This window comes from Podarcis vaucheri, assembly GCF_965113315.1.
Source record: "Podarcis vaucheri genome assembly, chromosome: 3".
Lineage (NCBI taxonomy): Eukaryota > Metazoa > Chordata > Lepidosauria > Squamata > Lacertidae > Podarcis > Podarcis vaucheri.
This window is the reverse complement of record NC_138761.1, coordinates 36,314,271-36,332,363: the sequence shown is the minus strand read 5'-3', so window position 1 is coordinate 36,332,363 and position 18,093 is coordinate 36,314,271. Positions and strand designations below refer to the sequence as shown.

The window sequence follows — 18,093 nt, the reverse complement described above, 5'->3', positions numbered from 1 at the left end:
GTTTGAATCCTTACTCAGCCACGACTGTGGGTCACTCACTTGGGGCTTGTTCACACTTCCGCTTGTACCATTACAGTCAGGGTGGATTTGATTTAAATCACTAGTCAGTAAGACTTGATTTAAATAATTTTTTTTTACAGAAAGACTCATTCTGACTTGTATAATCTTAATATTTACAACCAGAGGAAGGTTTCATTTTTGGAATAATAAACATTCAGAGTAGTTTTTACAGCTATATCAAAAATTACTGGTGTGGTTATACTATTAGAAATACATAGACAGATAATTACGAAATTATTGTGGGGTTTAATAAGCTAACTGTTTATATTTGGACAACTTTTCTGCTATTCTTTAATCATTTCCTTAATAACAATTTAAACAATTTATTTAACTAAAACAGTAACATTACAGCATATGTATCCATGTTTGTTAACTGATGTGGTTAAATGGTGTTGTTGTTTTAAAAAACTTAGACTGAATTTTAGCACACATGAAAAACTTAGAACAAATCCTTATTTCCTGATGAATAGCCTTTGGACTATAATGTAACTTAAACAGAAAACTGTATTTGGAAAGATTTTTCCCCCAAAGGCATTTTATTTTAAAAATCCGATTTAAATTTTAAAAAAAATTAATTAAAAAAAATCATTTATTTATTTTAAAAATCATTGATTTTTATCCATCCTGATTACAATACTAGAAAGCATGGGTGCCAGTGACAAACTCAGTGGGGAAACTCCAGAAGCTTATACAGCAGTTGCTCTGGAGGAGGAAGAATTAGGTTGCACACACGAAGCATGGAAATACGGCTGTTTGGATTGTGGTCCATTCCTGCACAGACTCCTGGCCTGCTGTTTATGGCTTGGGAGGGGGCAGGAAACCTCAGGAACATTCAAGATCAATATGCTTGCCTGCTCCTTTGGATCGCAACTGCTTCTATTCAGAATTCCGGGCTGCTATTTTTTTTTTGGGGGGGGGTGAGATGCAAAGAGGGTCTCAAGGCAGCCACCACGTCACTGCGCACAGGCAGTCAGCACAAGCACAGATCCGTTTCCTTTGCCTTCCCCTGAATTGAACTGGCTATTCTGGTTTTAGGTACATAGCAGCACTATGTTTTGCCTTTTAACAAAAGGGGGGAAATGTCACGGTTGCAGCAGGAGAACACATGTTACATTTCATGACATCAAGCAGTTAAAATGTATAGCTGGTACATACAGTGCTCTCACCAGAACTACTCTGGATTTGCATCAGACAGAACTGCGAGTACAAAATGTCCCAGCTCTTGTAAAAATGTGGGTGAGATAATATTGCTATCGGAACCTTAACTATTGCCTTTCTTGATGGCTGCTGCTGCTGAGCTAATAATCCTAACATTCCACTGAAGGAGTGTTCAGTCAGTGCTTGATCATAAACAGGAAAGGAATGAAGGGGGGGGCAACCCCAACCTTAGGCTTTATGAAAGATGCAGGTCATTGACCTTACAAATCGCGACAAAATTAATTTGGCACGGCATGCCGCTTCTGCCTTTTAACTATGCCCTGTGGAATTTGAGCACCTGATATTACTTAAGCTCTACAAAGCAAAAGGCTTTTGCCAGCACAAACAGCTCAGGCATGTGTGGACAGAGCCAGTCATTCAATTTTGGGGAGTCTGAGGAGAGAATGGCTGGGCGTCTCCTTTCTCCCACCACAGAAAGAGCAGGGGTGTTTCGAGGTGATGGCGCTGAGGGATTATGTCGCCATCTTCCACAAGTAGCAACAGAGTCGCCGCGCACACTGTTTGCCGCAATACGGAATAGACAGGAGGGTGAAGGAGGAATACAATGATTTCATCAGTACATGCTGGTCTGTCCTGTCTATGGAACGCCAGCCTATAAACCTTGGGTGAACTGACATGCACTGTGCAATGGGATGGAATGGGATAGTTTGCTGGCATGCATTATGCCTTGCCCAAAGATGTGGCTGATTACTCTGGGTTTTTAGCGTTCAAATAATAATTAGTTGTGTACACACTCTGGTTTACTCTGCATCCAGCACTGCATCCCAATGCTGGTTTGGGAACTGGCGTGCACACGACATTAGCCACAATCCACACCTTTACTGTGATTTCTTATGAAATACTGTGTTTTGAGGTGTGTGCCTCCTGCAACCAGATTCTATCAGAATTGAAGAAAATAATGACATAGCCACGTTTTAAGCTGGTAATGTGTACGCAGCCTCCCCCCAAAGCAAGGCTTTTGCATCGCAAGTACATACCGTGGTGTCCACAGCGGTGACCTTCTTGGTGGGTATATGTTTCGGGGTGGGTTCCTTTGCGCAGACCAACACACAGCCCTCAGGACCCAAAGTTACAATGGCTGTTTTACAGCCTCTCTCGAGCAGGATCCGTCCCACACGCCCGGCATCTTCAACATTGCCAACTGGGATTCCCGTTAAAAGTTCTGCCTAGGGGTAAAGGTTGAAACACACAAAACCCACATTAGCTTGGGGGGCGGGGATTAAGCAAAAACATCAATTTATTTCAAGACTACTAGCTATGTGAAACAGATATGTAATATTTGCTACTATTAAATGCATTGAGAGACAATGGTGTGTACCAGGAAATACAGTGGGAGGTGCAATAAATTCCTTTGAAAGCACAGATTAACCACTCAGCCCTTAATTTATTATTTCCACAAATGAGGTATAGTACTGATGTACCAGTACGATACGGTAAAGAAGCTGGTAAAATGCGGCCTTGACTCTGCTACCACTCAGTGGATTTGTAACTGGCTGACTGACCGAACCCAAAGGGTGCTCATCAATGGTTCCTCTTCATCCTGGAGAAGAGTGACTAGTGGGGTGCCACAGGGTTCTGTCTTGGGCCCGGTCTTATTCAACATCTTTATCAACGACTTGGATGATGGACTCAAGGGCATCCTGATCAAATTTGCAGATGACACCAACCTGGGAGGGATGGCTAACACCCCAGAGGACAGGATCACACTTCAAAACGACCTTGACAGATTAGAGAACTGGGCCAAAACAAACAAGATGAACTTTAACAGGGAGAAATGTAAAGTATTGCACTTGGGCAAAAAAAAAAGAGAGGCAGAAATACAAGATGGGTGACACCTGGCTTGAGAGCAGTACATGTGAAAAGGATCTAGGAGTCTTGGTTGACCACAAACTTGACACGAGCCAACATTGTGACGCGGCAGCTAAAAAAGCCAATGCAATTCTGGGCTGCATCAATAGGAGTATAGCATCTAGATCAAGGGAAGTAATAGTGCCACTGTATTCTGCTCTGGTCAGACCTCACCTGGAGTACTGTGTCCAGTTCTGGGCACCACAGTTCAAGAAGGACACTGACAAACTGGAACGTGTCCAGAGGAGGGCAACCAAAATGGTCAAAGGCCTGGAAACGATGCCTTATGAGGAACGGCTAAGGGAGCTGGGCATGTTTAGCCTGCAGAAGAGGAAGTTAAGGGGTGATATGATAGCCATGTTCAAATATATAAAAGGATGTCATATAGAGGAGGGAGAAAGGTTGTTTTCTGCTGCTCCAGAGAAGCGGACACGGAGCAATGGATCCAAACTACAAGAAAGAAGATTCCACCTAAACATTAGGAAGAACTTCCTGACAGTAAGAGCTGTTTGACAGTGGAATTTGCTGCCAAGGAGTGTGGTGGAGTCTCCTACTTTGGAGGTCTTTAAGCAGAGGCTTGACAACCATATGTCAAGAGTGCTCTGATGGTGTTTCCTGCTTGGCAGGGGGTTGGACTCGATGGCCCTTGTGGTCTATTCCAACTCTATGATTCTATGATTCTATGAGTAGTGGGCTAAAGAATAACATAATATCTATTGTAATAACCTCTACAAATAATTAATTCAGGGCTCTGGCGTTCAGCCAAACCTAGTTTCCTGATTTGTGCATGAGACACATGCTCAAAAGCACATTTTTAAAAAAATTAATACATTAAACAAGCAACATTTTTAGGTGCACATAAAAAACCCACCCTAGTAAAATGTGTGAAGTGGCCAACTGCGTGCTGTCCCCGTAACGGGGATTCCACCATGAACTTCCCTTGTTCAAGGGAGGTACCATATTTTTTGCTCTATAAGACTCACTTTTTCCCTCCTAAAAAGTAAGGGGAAATGTGTGTGCGTCTTATGGAGCGAATGCAGGCTGCGCAGCTATCCCAGAAGCCAGAACAGCAAGAGGAATTGCTGCTTTCACTGCGCAGTGATCCCTCTTGCTGTTCTGGCTTCTGAGATTCAGAATATTTTTTTTCTTGTTTTTCTCCTCCAAAAACTAGGTGCGTCTTGTGGTCTGGTGCGTCTTATAGAGCGAAAAATACGGTAAATGATTTTCCATTGCTTTACCCAAGGAGCTGCTTTGAAGAACCACCTCTAAGAAAACTACTGTGGGGCTTCCCTCTTGTTCCTTCCCCATTTTCCTTGGGAGTAGACCCTATGTAAAGCAATGGGGGGGCGGGGAGGTCTGTGTTGCTTTGTGCAGGAGGTTGTTTGGAAGGGCTTTCCTAGGGGGAAATGAAGGAGTTTGGATTGGTTTGGGTAATAACCATGCTTTCCCTTGGGGGGGGGGGAGAGGGGAAGGGGGAAGGGAAGGCTTGGTTCATTTATAAGCCAATCCAATGTGTGTGTGTGTGTGTGTGAGAGAGAGAGAGAGAGAGAGAGAGAGAGAAGTTTTGGAATATATAACCAGACAGAGGGCCTTCTCGGTAGTGGCGCCCACCCTGTAGAACGCCCTCCCATCAGACGTCAAGGAAATAAACAACTATCCGACTTTTAGAAGACATCTGAAGGCAGCCCTGTTTAGGGAAGTTTTTCATGTTTGAAGTTTTATTCTGTTTTTATGGTTCTGTTGAAAGCCGCCCAGAGTGGCTGGGGAAACCCAGCCAGATGGGCAGGGTAGAAATAATAAATTGTGTTGTTGTTGTTACACACACACACACAGGGAGCTGAACCTGGGGCCACACTCTTGAGAAGTGTCCAAGTTGCTTTTAAGCAGAGGTTGGATGGCCACCTGTCATGGATGCTTTAGCTGAGATTCCTGCATAGCAGGGGGTTGGACTAGATGACCCTTGGGGTCCCTTCCAACTCCAAGACTCTATGATTCTGTCTCCTAAGGAGAGTCCACTGCTCAGTCTTTTCCACCGTCAAATGCCATCTACTGTTAGCAAGTTTCTCCTAGTGCCTTGCCAAAGTCTGCTTCCTTAATAATTTCCACCGTTTCATTCTAGTCTAGAGATGAAACCCTGTAGCGTTGGCCCCAGCCCTTCTCACCATGCGCATGCTACAATGCCACACTGAGGCAATACCACAATGAAGTCCTTGAAGGAAGGGCAGGTTACAAGATGTAAATATATCTGCACCACACCCTGTTGATTGCATGGATTGTGATAGTACCTAGTTTAGAAGAGAACACTGTGTTATTGCTTTAATCCCAGAGAGCGCCCACAGTCCTTGACTGTTATTGTCTGGCCCTCCTCCAGTGCTGCACAGTATACAAAGGTGGTTGTGGACCGATTAGGCAAATACAGATGCCTTTAGGAGTTTCTGCTGCGTCTGCCATCTGCAAAGAGTTGCCTCCAGCTGTATTTGCAACAATTGTGATGCAGCTGAGATACAGAGGGAGAGGGGGGAAATGAGGACACCGCAAGGCAGGCCAGGAGTCAATTTCCCGCAAAGGTAACAGACACTAGACAGATGCTACGTGCCAAAAGTTAAAATGTACCACGAAGTGTCAATTGTGAAATTAAATATAAAACTGCTGGGCTGTGTTGGAAAGTTCCTCCCTCCAATAAAATCACTTTTTTTATAAAAAAAAAATACAATTGGAGGAAATAACTAATGGCTGCTCTAAAAAAGAAAATGAAGACACAATAGCAGGAGGCCAAGGAGGATATTTTTAAAGAGCTTTCTATATAAGACCAAGGGAAAGAGATTCTTCCCTCTGGCTCCTACCACCACATTTTGCAAAAAGGCGTAAAACACACACAGAGAGATGAGGAAATGACCAATTACTTATATTGTTAATCTACAAGTCTATATACAGTCAATGTAGTACCCCCAGATGTTGTTGGGCTGCAGGTCCCATCATCCCTGCCCATTAGCCATGCTGGCTGAGGTTGATGGGAGTTGGAGTCCGGCAACATCTGTAAGCCCCCCCTCCGTATCTATAGGTAATGCTGCTGCTGCAGAACCAAGTGCCTAAGCAGAAAATGCAGAAATGCAGAATTCAACAGCTTAAAGATATGCAAGCTCACATTCTGCAGAAATGAATTTCTAAGGTGTGACTCCTTATTTCATTGTACCCACTCCAAACTGTCACACCTTTAGAAACATGGCCAGGCATGTTCCAAGTCTACTACGGAAAATGCAAAAAGAGCAATGCATTTTCCATAACGTGGAAAATGCAAAAAGCATTGTGCCACCCAGCTTCAGCCAGTTTTGCTCAGCAAAGTCCCATCCATTGTTGGGATTTTTCACTTGCCATTAGGTCCACGTTACGGGTGGTGGTGGTGTAGAGACCACACTACTGTACAAAGATTGAGTTTACATTTGTTGCTCTGACCACCTTTGTCTCTGGCTCCACCCACCACTGTAAAATGGCCCTGGGGTGGCTTCCCTGAAAGGAATATGGTCTTCAGGCAAAAATATTTCCTATCCCTGAGCTTAAAGCAACAAAAACATAGGAGCCAAATCCTAGGAGCCGAGGGGGCTTCGGTCCTCCCAATAAAATATCTGAGGGGGCTGCCCCCCCCAAGTTGATAGGCATTGTCATTCAAATGGTTTGTGTGATCGATTATGCAGGGCAGGGCTTATCTCCCCCCCCCCATATTTTATTCAAGTTGGCACCCCTGAACAGAAGCGAGATAGGAAGGGGGCAGGTTTGGGCTTCCCTCCTCTGCATGTTTTTTGTGTAAATAACAGCACACACCCACACCCCTTATATGTGAATGCAACAAATGCATTCAGTAACATACACATGGCTGGCCCCGCACATCTGAGATTGGTTTTCCCCCCTGGAATAACTCTCTAAAGTGCCAAGGACATTATAAATGCAACACCTACAACCATTTCTCTTCAAGTCTGAAATCACTTAGTGGCACACAACCTTAGGGTTTTGGCTTCCACAGGACCAACATTTGATATACTTATTCTGCAATTCTTTTATTAGAAGAATTAGAAAGAACAGAGAACCAGCACATTCCTGGGCAAACCTCAGGGATTAGGCTCTGCTGCATCTGGTGCACAGTGAATTAACAAGCCAGTTTCAACAGGCTTGATCTTTCTGGGAAAAGTCGGGGGGGGGGGGGGACCAAACTACCAGCTAAGCAAAAAATCAGGAACTGATAATCTTGCAAGATGCATTCTCAGTATTTTGCACACGAACCACATACAAAGAAGTAGAAGCTGCACAAATAAAAATTTATTAAAGCAATGAAAAATATGTATCTGAAACCACAGCTTGTGAAATATCCTTTGTGGTAGATAGCCCACTGATATTATACCCCTGTTTTTTGCTCCATTCTAGCACAACAATTCGGAATGAACAAAATGTTTCACAATACCAAGTATTTGTGGTTGTCAAAGCATCCACAAGTGTTTGGTGTATGTGCTTCCATCCAACAGATATTTGGAGGATGCAGCCCATGTGGCAGGGTTTGCAGCAACTTGGGGTACTTCCAAGGCTTTGCTAAGTCACAGACTAGTTTTATGCCTCTGCTGCCGAGAAGATAAATAACAGAAACTTCCTGTCTGATCCCATAACTGTTATCAGCCAATCATAAATGGACGATTACAAGCACACAGTATGAATTATTAAGGAACCTGGCAGAAACTTCACAGCTCATGTTGACAATGGGGCATAAATTTCCACTTCCCTTTGAAGTAGGTGGCTAGTCAGCACAAAAAGTTGGACGGGTGTTAATTGTGATGAGCTCTGAATTCTTTTTTCCTTTAGAAATATTTCAAGATGATGATTGGCAGCTATTCTGCCCCCTACACCCACAAACCCACACACCCTATACTGCTGTGGTCTGTATGGTCAAGCTTCAACTGTTCCAATACAGGTAATAATTTTACTAAATTATCTATAAACCCTGCTATGTGGGATCTTTCACCTCTCAATATGATGGCCCTCAATGGGAGAAAACCTGGTATGAGACATGGCACTGTTCTTTCCATCTTTGGGACCATGTGGATGCATGAAAACTATATGGACACAGAGGTGGGCTTCGATCAGGCAGACCTGCAAGCATGCCCCATCTCTGCCACAGGCTGACTGTGTGGACTTCCAGACATGATACAAGATGACAAAAACTAGACTGGAATTGTCAAGAGTGGAGTTGGATATAGCTGAGTAAGTTCAGCAAGGCAGTGCACTGGATCTATAGTTTATTGTTTACGAGCCTATATTCAAAGCATGTTTACCCTGCTCTTCGATGAAAAAGGCTCCCAGATCAAGTTGCAGAGCAACTTTTTAAAAAGGCAGTCCCTGCCCTCAGCCTTACAATCTAGAGGACACAACACAAAAGGGGGGAAAGGATGGGTTGGGAGAAGAAAAGGGAAAAGAGGAGAAGTGGGAAGTACCAGTTCTTATAGTTACAGTTCTTATAATGGTGGCTGGCTTGCTGGCATGGAATATATTCAGGTAGTTTGCTAGCAATGGGCACTGCAAGGTGACACATAGAGGAGAAGACGACAGAATAGCCCTACTTTCCTTCTCTTTCTTTCTTGCAGTCTGATGGAATCACCCAGGTTTATACAGTGTGCTATCCTAGAACCTCCAACACTACTCAGATGAAAATAGGGACATTTCTCCTTCCCTCCCAACTGATCCTCCTCGACCCCCCATTTTTGCCACCCTCCAACAGAGCATTTTCTATCCGAAGAAGGGCGAGTGCCACCATCACCACACCAAGGGGACACAGCACTCACACCCTCCACCACCCCGAGAATATCACTTAATCCTCTTATTTTATTTTATTCTTGTAATTTTGAACAATGATTACACATTACAAACCCAGCCATCGGTCAAAGCTTTCTGGGTTGAAGTATGAACTGTATATTTATTGCCTCTTTGGTATGCCACTACAACCAGTGAGATGGAGACCTTTTGTGGGGGGGGGGGGGAGAGAGATTATCAGTTCTGTTTCAGGTGCTATCCAGCCCATTCCAAGTAAAGCCAGCATTGTACAACACCGCATTTTCAGAATTTGAACCAATTACTTGCATTTAAATGCAGAAAAGATGATGCAGAAAACAGATTTTAAAAGTTGCATTGGTCCAGAGCGACCAAAATCATGGTGATGACACGTATTTACCTCAGTTTCATTGCAGCAGATGATGTCAGAATAGGTATAAAATCGTGGATCTAGGTCAGCGACGGCTGGAGCAGGATTAAATAAAGTCTTCACTATAAGAAAATGGAAAATGTCTAAATCAATGGCACATGATGCTTGAATATGAATAACTGGGCAGAATCCAGCAAAAACTCTGTGTTGTTATGGCGAAGGCACTTTCAGCTCCACATTCCCCACCAAGATATATAAATTACTTGCAGACCCACAAATCCTACTTTCTCATGTTGCAAAAAAAAGCAACTCCGATTCACAATAAATAATAATGGTTTCGTTAACCAATTTTGTTAGAATATTAAAGCCCTGATTATCATGCCACTGTCATCAAAGTGAGAAAAGAAGAATTAATTAGCAGAATGAAAGCTCTGCTGAATTCAGAAAACAGAAAGTTGAGTTACTGCTAATTTGTTTAATATTTTTATAAGATATTCCATCTAAGAATCACAAGGCTGTTTGCTGCTTTTAATTTGAAAATCAAAGGTGCATGGAAACTCACTCAGCTAATGGAAGTACCAAATACAGAATCCAGCTTGTCTTTAACATCCTGTGCCCTGTCAGCCTTTCACATTAAACAAACCCTCTTCCATATTAGAAATGTAATTCACTGAACATGATTCTGGTTATCCTAACGCTTACCTATTGCAGCAGGAATACTTCCAATGCGGAACATGGAAGGAAATGAAGTTCATACAGCAGAAATGGCAGCTCATTGCCAGCATGTGCCTCAGTAAATAAGCAGCCTGCCTCATCCCACAGAATCTCTGAAGCTTGGCCCAACCAAGGGTACCCGCTCAGCTAGCTGTTGCACCTAGACCCTTCCTCAAAACCGTGGTCAAACTTAATGCCTTTGAGTTGATTGTCTGAGCCTCTGTAAAAGTAAATATGGGAAACAGAAGCACACAGTGCTCCTACAGCACTCCCTAGTGCACTGTGTATAAGCTAAAGATGGGCTCAAATTCTCATGTTTTCTGATGATCAAGTGCCGGCAAGTGGAAAAGATGTGCTTCAAGCTTTGTTGAGCTGGAAAAAAAATAGATTTTAATTTTTTTGAGGGGCAAGGGAGAGGGACTTGCAATTTGATTTCAAGACACCATAGCCATATCCTCCTCCTTTCCATAAACTTTCTGCCAATGTGACAAGCAAGGGTGGCAGTCCTAGTGCAGTCAGAGGCTATTTCTCCTCAGTGTGCCTCTGTGAGAGGATGCCTTGTAACAACCTTCCAGCGGCATTGTTGGGGGGCAGGGGGGTAGTTGTTCAATGGGGCAGCCGCTCCTCTTTCCTAGCAATGCCTTTGGAAGGGTGCTATCTTGTAAAGTAGAACCACCACCCCCCACAGAGACACAGTGAAGGGAACCGACCCCAGATCATGCTAGCAGCACCCAGCAAAATGGTTATTTAAGAAAGGGGAAATGGAGGGGGGAGATTTGCCTAAACTATGCAGAAACTAAAATGTAAGCACTGGAAATGAAGTAAGGTTTTTCATCATTCCATCCCCCAAAATGGTTGAGAGCACACTTTTGTAGTATGAGAAAGGAGCTGTGAAGATAGGGAGGCACTTTCTATCCCGTTAGAGTACAAGCAAATTAAAGGAAAGGAGCTGGAATACGTCCAAGACAGGTTGCAAAATGCACGGGAGGATAATCCGTACAGTAATAGAAAAGGCTGCTCAAGTGACTACCAGCAATCTAATGCGACAGGGCAACCAACCAACCCTATATTCTGCTGACTGTGTGATGGTAGTTTGGCACAATGCTCTCTAGCCCCACCAAGACAAGGTAGGGTGGAGAAGGCAAGCAAAGCAGCTTGCCACCTACTGTCTCCTGTTGCAATGATGCAAGTCTCTACTGTCAGGACTGCTGGCTTAGTCAGAGGGATGGCAATCTGAGGTCTGCAGGCCACGTCAACAGAGTCAAGGCCCATCCCTGTCAGCTTGTGGCGGCTTGCCTGCAAGCTGGTTTTCTTTGAAGCCAAGTGGGCAGGGGTCCACCCCTGGCGAGGGAGGGACAGCCTTAGCAGGTAGGACAAGGGGTCATCCCCATAGCTGTCAGCTTTCAGATTTGAAAATAAGGGATCAGCAGCCTCACCTGTCCTGGGGACAGTCTACGGGATATCTAACAATCCGGGATAGCAGCAGGAAATGGTGCTGGAATAAGGGAATTTCCCACAAAAAAAGGGAAGGTTGACAGCTATGGTCATCCCCCCCCCCCCCCAATTGCAATGTTGCTTCAGCGAGCTACATCCTGGTGGTGGATTGGGGCAAATATAGTGGTGAGCAGGGCCAGAACCATCCCCTTCTCTCTCTCTCTTTCTCTCTCTCTCTCTCTCTCTCTCTCCCTTTCTGCTACTCGCTTCTCTCTCTCCCTTGCATCACCCATCACCTGGAGGGGGCACAGATCACTCTTGCCTGAGATCTGAACTGACGGCTTGCAGAAGGCTTTTGAAATTACACTGAAGGTGAAACCAGGGCCATAGGTAGCCCTGCCCTGCCCTAGGGGCTTGAAAGTTCCTTCATTATATACCTTTAGGCGCCAGGCAAAAACATTCCTCTTCAACCTTTGGTTTATTGACACCCAAAGCCCCTTTAAAATGTGTTGGGGGGTTAATTGAGTTGTTCTTGTTCTTATTTTTATTATGTATTTTATATTGTGATTTTATCTTGCGAATCGCCCTGAGACTTGTGGGTATAAGGCAGTATACCGATAATTTTTTTTTTTTTTTTAAAGCAGAATGGTGGGTGAATCAATGTTTTTGTTTAGGCACTTCTGAGAAAGCAGGGTCCATAAATGGGCGACTTCAGCTCTTCCATTTAACTACTCAAGCGAACAAGAAGAATAACATTCGAGTCAAGAGTGCTACAATCGCTTTGGCATGCTGGATTTAATGACCTGTCCGGGCACTGTGCCAGTCAAAACAGAGGCCAGCGCTTAGACAAAAGCTGCCACAGGGACCTTTAATGACTACTTGGAGGACAGTGAGACATCGGCAAGTGTAACACTGTCGGTTTGCAGCCTTGTAAAATGGGGGTAAGTGAATGGGGACAAGAGGGCTTACAACCGCAAGCTTCCGTTTCCTCACTTCCCCTTTCTTTTGAGCATGGCATCTCGGTGTGCATCTGTTAAACACAAATAGTCTAGTGTGCTTCCTAACATAAACCCCTGCATTAAACATGAGGCATCTGCAGACTAAAGGAAAGGAAATGCCACTAACACACTCCAGCTGGGAGGGTGTTTAATACTGCGCAGTGTTAGCAAAGTGTTTATGGGGATGTGGTTATACAAGGCAGTTTGACATGTTTGTCCTGTCATCTAGGGCAGAGGTGGCCATAGATTTACTGGAGCACGGAGCACACTGTGACGAAAGATGGAACAGTTAGGATGGTTCTGATCTTCCAATTACACAGTCTCTTGCCTTAACTTGCTAATGCCTTTCTTGCTCACATTCACCTAATAATTTTTAATTTATTTTTGGTTTAACACGTGTGATGTAATGAAACACTTAATAATTTGCTGTTGCTGCTACAAAAAGAGCTCCTTCAACACTAATAAATTTATTATGACACAACAAATTTATTATGGCCACTTCGTAAGATGCACTCTAGCCCAGCGCAGGTGTGCACTGTTGAAACAAATGGGTTTTCTAAGCAAAAGATTACACAAACTTATGCATGTTTGCTCAGTGTAATTCCAATTGAATTCAGTGAAGCATCCTCTGAGGTAAGTGCCTGTAGGACTGAAGTTTTAGGAACTTCTGGGGTAGCAAGTAAGGAGAACAAGAAGGGTGACTGTAGGCAAAAGCAACATTCAGAGGTGTGACTGTTGCAGTAAAGGGTCTTGTAGAAGAATTTAGCCTCACTTCCCACAAAACGTGGCTTATTGTTATGGATGAAGCAAAGATTGTGGTTTAAAACAAACTCTGGGCAATTTCTAAACAAGCCAACTACAAACTATGGGTTTCGAAGCTGGCTTAACTAACCAGTTTGTTTTAAACCCCAGTACATAATGACAAGAAGTGTTTTGCAGAAAGTGAAGCTATGTAATGGAGGAGGAAGAAAGGCAGGAACATAAAAATCCAAGGCTTGCAATGGCTTCTTGCTCCTCATGCACAGAACACTAAACCATGGTTTGGCATTGCCTTCCCAACTTATGTGCTCCAAATGTTTTCGGGCTAAAATTCCCATGGAGAATGATCAGGGATGATGGGACATGGCAGTCCAAAATATATGGAGGGCATCAGTTTGGGGAAGGCTCAGTGAACCCAGCCAGTGAGTATGTGCCTCTTCTGACAATTAAGAGATGAACTTTGTCACGCCAATCAAATGAAATCATAGTTTCGCTCTTCTTTTCAAGTCTGGCACAAGCTGCCAAACACACGTCACCTCCTTTTCCACTACTGAGTTTTAAAAATAGTCCTGAAGCCCTGCTGCCTTGAAAGGATATAAAAACATTTAAAAAGAGAGCAAATAATTAAGACAGATTATTAGATTACCTCTACTGGTGTGTGCCATTTTCAGGGCTTCCAGAGAAATAGCTGGGGTTATTTCAAGTTGGCAGACCATGACTTTAGCGTTTGAGATGACGTGCGCAGCTCTCTTTAAGTCATCAGAATTCAAAAGCAAATTTGCTCCTGCAACAATGACGATAAAGTTTTCCCCTAAAAAACAAACCAATTCTTATTTTTAAAATGTTTACAAGTAACCATGCAACCAGTCTCTTTCGCAAAGGGATGGATTCTACTCACATAGCTTTACATCTCCCCTTTGCTTCAATTGGAGCTTGCACCTGGGGAACTTCAAGCTACGTTGTCGTCTAAAATAATATTATGGTTTGAGCTTCCATAGGCTCAAGACAATTTATCAGATACATGAAGCACACTGGAGAGACACATCCCTAGGTCAAATGATTCCTAAGTGTCCATTAACGTTTGTCAGGAGGATGCTTTAACAGAAATTTGTCAGTGGAAAACTTTTTGGTCCCAATACAGAATGCCTGTCCCAATATATGAAAATGTGTGTGAGAGAGAGACTCGCTTTCATCTGTCTACCACTGGCGCATGGCTCTCAAGAGCGTTGGTCAAAGGGGAATACAACCCCTTTAGGTTTAAAAAAATGATCTGCTCAAAGTTCTTCTAATAGGGGCCCTTCAAGGATGATTAAGCCAGTGTGGGGACAGAAATCATTCTGATGTGCTTTTATTTGTTTGCTTATTAAAAACATTTACATATCACTATTCCTAAAAAGTGTCAGAGCAGTTTACAACAATTATACACAAAATCATTCAATTAAAACTATATAAAATGTTAAAATCAGAAAATAGCCAACTATTATGGAAATATGTTATTCTTAATCGCCTGCTTAAACCTGATGGAATAGAACAGTTTTCAACAGCTGTTTAAAAATTGAGACAGAAGGCACCTACTTAATGTTTCAGCATGTGTGTTTGTTTTTTTAAAAAGAAAAAAGTACTGTGATGACTAGAACTTGCAAATAAGTGGACTAACAATTCTGAAATAAAACAAATAAACAGCAAGCGTCAAGTTATTTTAGAAGAACCCACCACTTCCTTGGAACAGGCACAACTTCAGATTTGTATTTTGATGGTGACATCAGAACTCAGTTATGTTTCATTACACTTTATTCTGAGAGGGGTGGGTGGGGAGGGGAACGTGACACGGGTCTGTTGCTTTCGGCAGCAGCTTGCGCTTATCATAATGTATAGCTCCAGCTTACTGTAGCATGCAGCCTTGCCTTTAGGGCGTGTTTTACAGTGGTGCTGTTGCACATACTGCACACCCAAGCCAGAGAATGGTACAACTGCCTGGTGTGATTATATTCCTGGAGTCTCCATGACCCCAGGGAAGGAGATGTCAGTGCTGCTTCACCACACACTACACTGAGCCTGGCTTTCCTCCACACCAGTGTCTGCCTGCTCCTGAAGTTACTGCTATAGCTAGGGAGCGTTGCTAAGGCCACGTACACATTAAAGGCTTAAAATGCAGTGGGGCTGTGTTCCAATTCCATGTCGATACACTGTGTCATGGTTTGATGTGTTTCAACTCATGTGTGTCGGTCAAAGGAGGGGCTTGGAATGCTAAGAAAGAGTTTAAACTTCATCTCTGTGATTCTGCACTTCAGACTTCTCTCTTTCTCGGGAGTAAATCCCATTGCATTTGGAAGATGTATCGGGTCATAGTTGCAGCCACAGGAAGCTGATCTCGGGGGTGGGATGCAGTTGGAGGGATTAAGCTTCACCAGAGAAGGGTTGGGGCTTGCAAATCATGAATGGTCACCTGATTGGCTGTGGGTTGGTTGCAAAGAAAGAGCTAAGCTTTAGGAACACAGTATTTTTCATGAATGAGACTTCCAAGTGCCTTGCGTGCAAAAAAGCGCCTCCCAAAAATACAGTGATAAGATAACATCATGAACTCACAGGGAGGAATTCAAGTTTCCAAAGCAATTAGGCCACTGGTAACATAGCTCAAACAGTCACATGTTAAAGCTTATTTTGGTTAAAGCCCAGGCTTTTTGCCCTTCTCCTATCAGACAAAAGACCTGTTCTCCGAATATGTGGAGGGACAGTGGGAGAAGATCACACATGCTAACTGTAACTACAGTATCTTAATTGGTTCAACCCCAAACTTCATGTGTTGAGCAGGAAAGTCTGAAGTGGGATACACATTCTGCTAAATGCACTTCAAATCCTTGCTGAGAATGCAGTTTGAATCCTTGTGTCTGATTTCACGCAGACTTAAGACTGGGATCCCTGACTGCATGAAGAATTCAAAGTGTATTCAGCCAAACACCATTTGATTCCCCATTCAGACTCTCCTGCTCAAGGCACCAAGGCCTGAGTTATGGGTTGTCCAGTATGTGGAGCTGCACTCTTCTTTCCACATACTCAGTGAATGTCTGAACAGGGGAAAGAAACCTGCCTATTATTAATGAGCCCACCAAGAGCCTCCCGAGTTGCACCTAATGTGCCCTGCGCAGTGTCTGTTGTCCATTCCCCATGTCTGGGAACAAGGTGACCCAGAGATGGAGATGGAGCAAAGGTAACGTAACTGAAACAGATTCATGGGAGGCTGAGCTTGGAGCTGGTTTATGGGAGCATGATAAGCAGCTGTCATCCCAGCACAAGTCCAGGAGAGACTAGGAGGCTTATATCCACCCAGGAAGCTCCTCCCATTCCAGCTCAACTGCTGGATCTCAGTGCACACCTGGTTCTTCTCTGGCTCCCTCCCCTTCCTGACTAGACTGCTCCCCACCTATAGCGAAGCACCAGGCAATAACTCATCTGCCAGCTCTGGATTTCTTTTGGCCCAAACACCACTGCAGCCCCTGTATATGTGTGCATGTGTGCTCTATAGGTGAAGACAGAGTCTGTGCCAGAGGCAAGCATTTGTGTGGGGGTCATGGGGGCAGGCAAATTGTAACTAGAGAGCTTGACTGTGACAGCATTTTCTTCAGGATCCTCAGTAGTGTTGGGGGGGGTCTTCACAGTCCCCCTCCTCTTCCCAGGATGAGTTCCTCCAAGAGTCCTTCTTGGATTGGACTCTTATCATTTGGTTTCTGAAAACCTCAGTAGGAAGGTACTAGAAACTGTGTGAAAGTTTGTCCTAGATAACATTGGCCCTAGATATGAAGCACATGATGCAATTTGTTGCAAAGCTTCCAAGACTTAAGAAGAAAGGAATCCACATGTTGAATCGCACCAAAGTTCAGTGGTTTATCTTCAACAATGGCGATCCAGTTGTCCCTGGGAGATTCTCAAACAGTGCATGACTAAGATAACTATTACCGGTGTTTGCAGTGGTGCCTTTTAATCAGAGAAATAGTGTCTATCTAACAAAGTTTTTCCATGTGCCTAAAGACTTCCACTTGCACCCCCTCCTAAAACTTGCTCTGAAAGGATGGGGAAACCCCAGAACAGATTTGTGAAGTGCAGAAGGAGCAAGAAAACAAGGAAGGCAAGTTCTGTTTATTTATTTATATTCTGCCCTTCATCCGAGGATCACAGGGATAAACTTGTTGCTCAAGTGGACTGCCCTTGCAGGACTGGGATGACCTTGTTGGATACAACTCAGAATTTCTGAACTAAATAAAGGTTCCATTTTTAGCAACAATGGCCATTAAGATACTTACCCACCTGGTTAATTATTTTTTAAAGTCCCTATAAGCTAGTGGCCACTAAATATATCTCACACCACAGAATATGATAGCTAATGACTGCATGAAGAACTAACTCATTTGGTTTGTTCTGACCAAACAGTTGAGACACCCTGAATTCTAGAAGGGCATCCAGAATCTGGAGCAAAACGAACACATTACAACCCTATATCAAGTTGTTAAGATCCCAGATTAATGTGGGTTACATTTTTTAATATCTGTTGGGGGCCGCCCAAAGTGGCTGGGGAAACCCAGCCAGATGGGTGGGTTATAAATAATAAATTATTATTATTATTACATTAGGGTCTAGAATGGAGAGATTGGGAAAAGGGCAAAGTTCCTGCACCTTCGAAGTTGTATCAAAAAGGGAATTTTAGAAGGTGCAGAAGGTGCATCTTGCAGTACTATTGAAACTGCTGAAGTCCTGTCCTCTTTATTTCCTGCCCCCCAATCTGGGATATAAATATCATTATCCTCTCTTATTATTTTTAAGAAGGAGACAGTAAAGCAGAAAAGGAACTGCAAACATATTGTGGAATGGAAAACAAGCACCATTAATTTG

The 18,093-nt window shown here is 43.6% G+C and overlaps 1 protein-coding gene across 5 annotated transcripts in view; it reads right to left on the bottom strand.

The window, feature by feature from the left end:
- RBKS (ribokinase) overlaps window positions 1-18,093 on the bottom strand; it is a 68,999-nt gene that overhangs the window by 24,054 nt on the left and 26,852 nt on the right. For all 5 annotated transcript variants that reach the window (XM_082214889.1, XM_082214887.1, XM_082214890.1 and 2 more), the window contains exons 5-7: window positions 13,856-14,020; window positions 9,335-9,426; window positions 2,256-2,444 (exon numbers count right to left, since the gene is read on the bottom strand). In XM_082214889.1, the coding sequence (XP_082071015.1) occupies window positions 2,256-2,444; window positions 9,335-9,426; window positions 13,856-14,020 (446 nt within the window). The remainder of the gene's footprint in view (window positions 1-2,255; window positions 2,445-9,334; window positions 9,427-13,855; window positions 14,021-18,093) is intronic.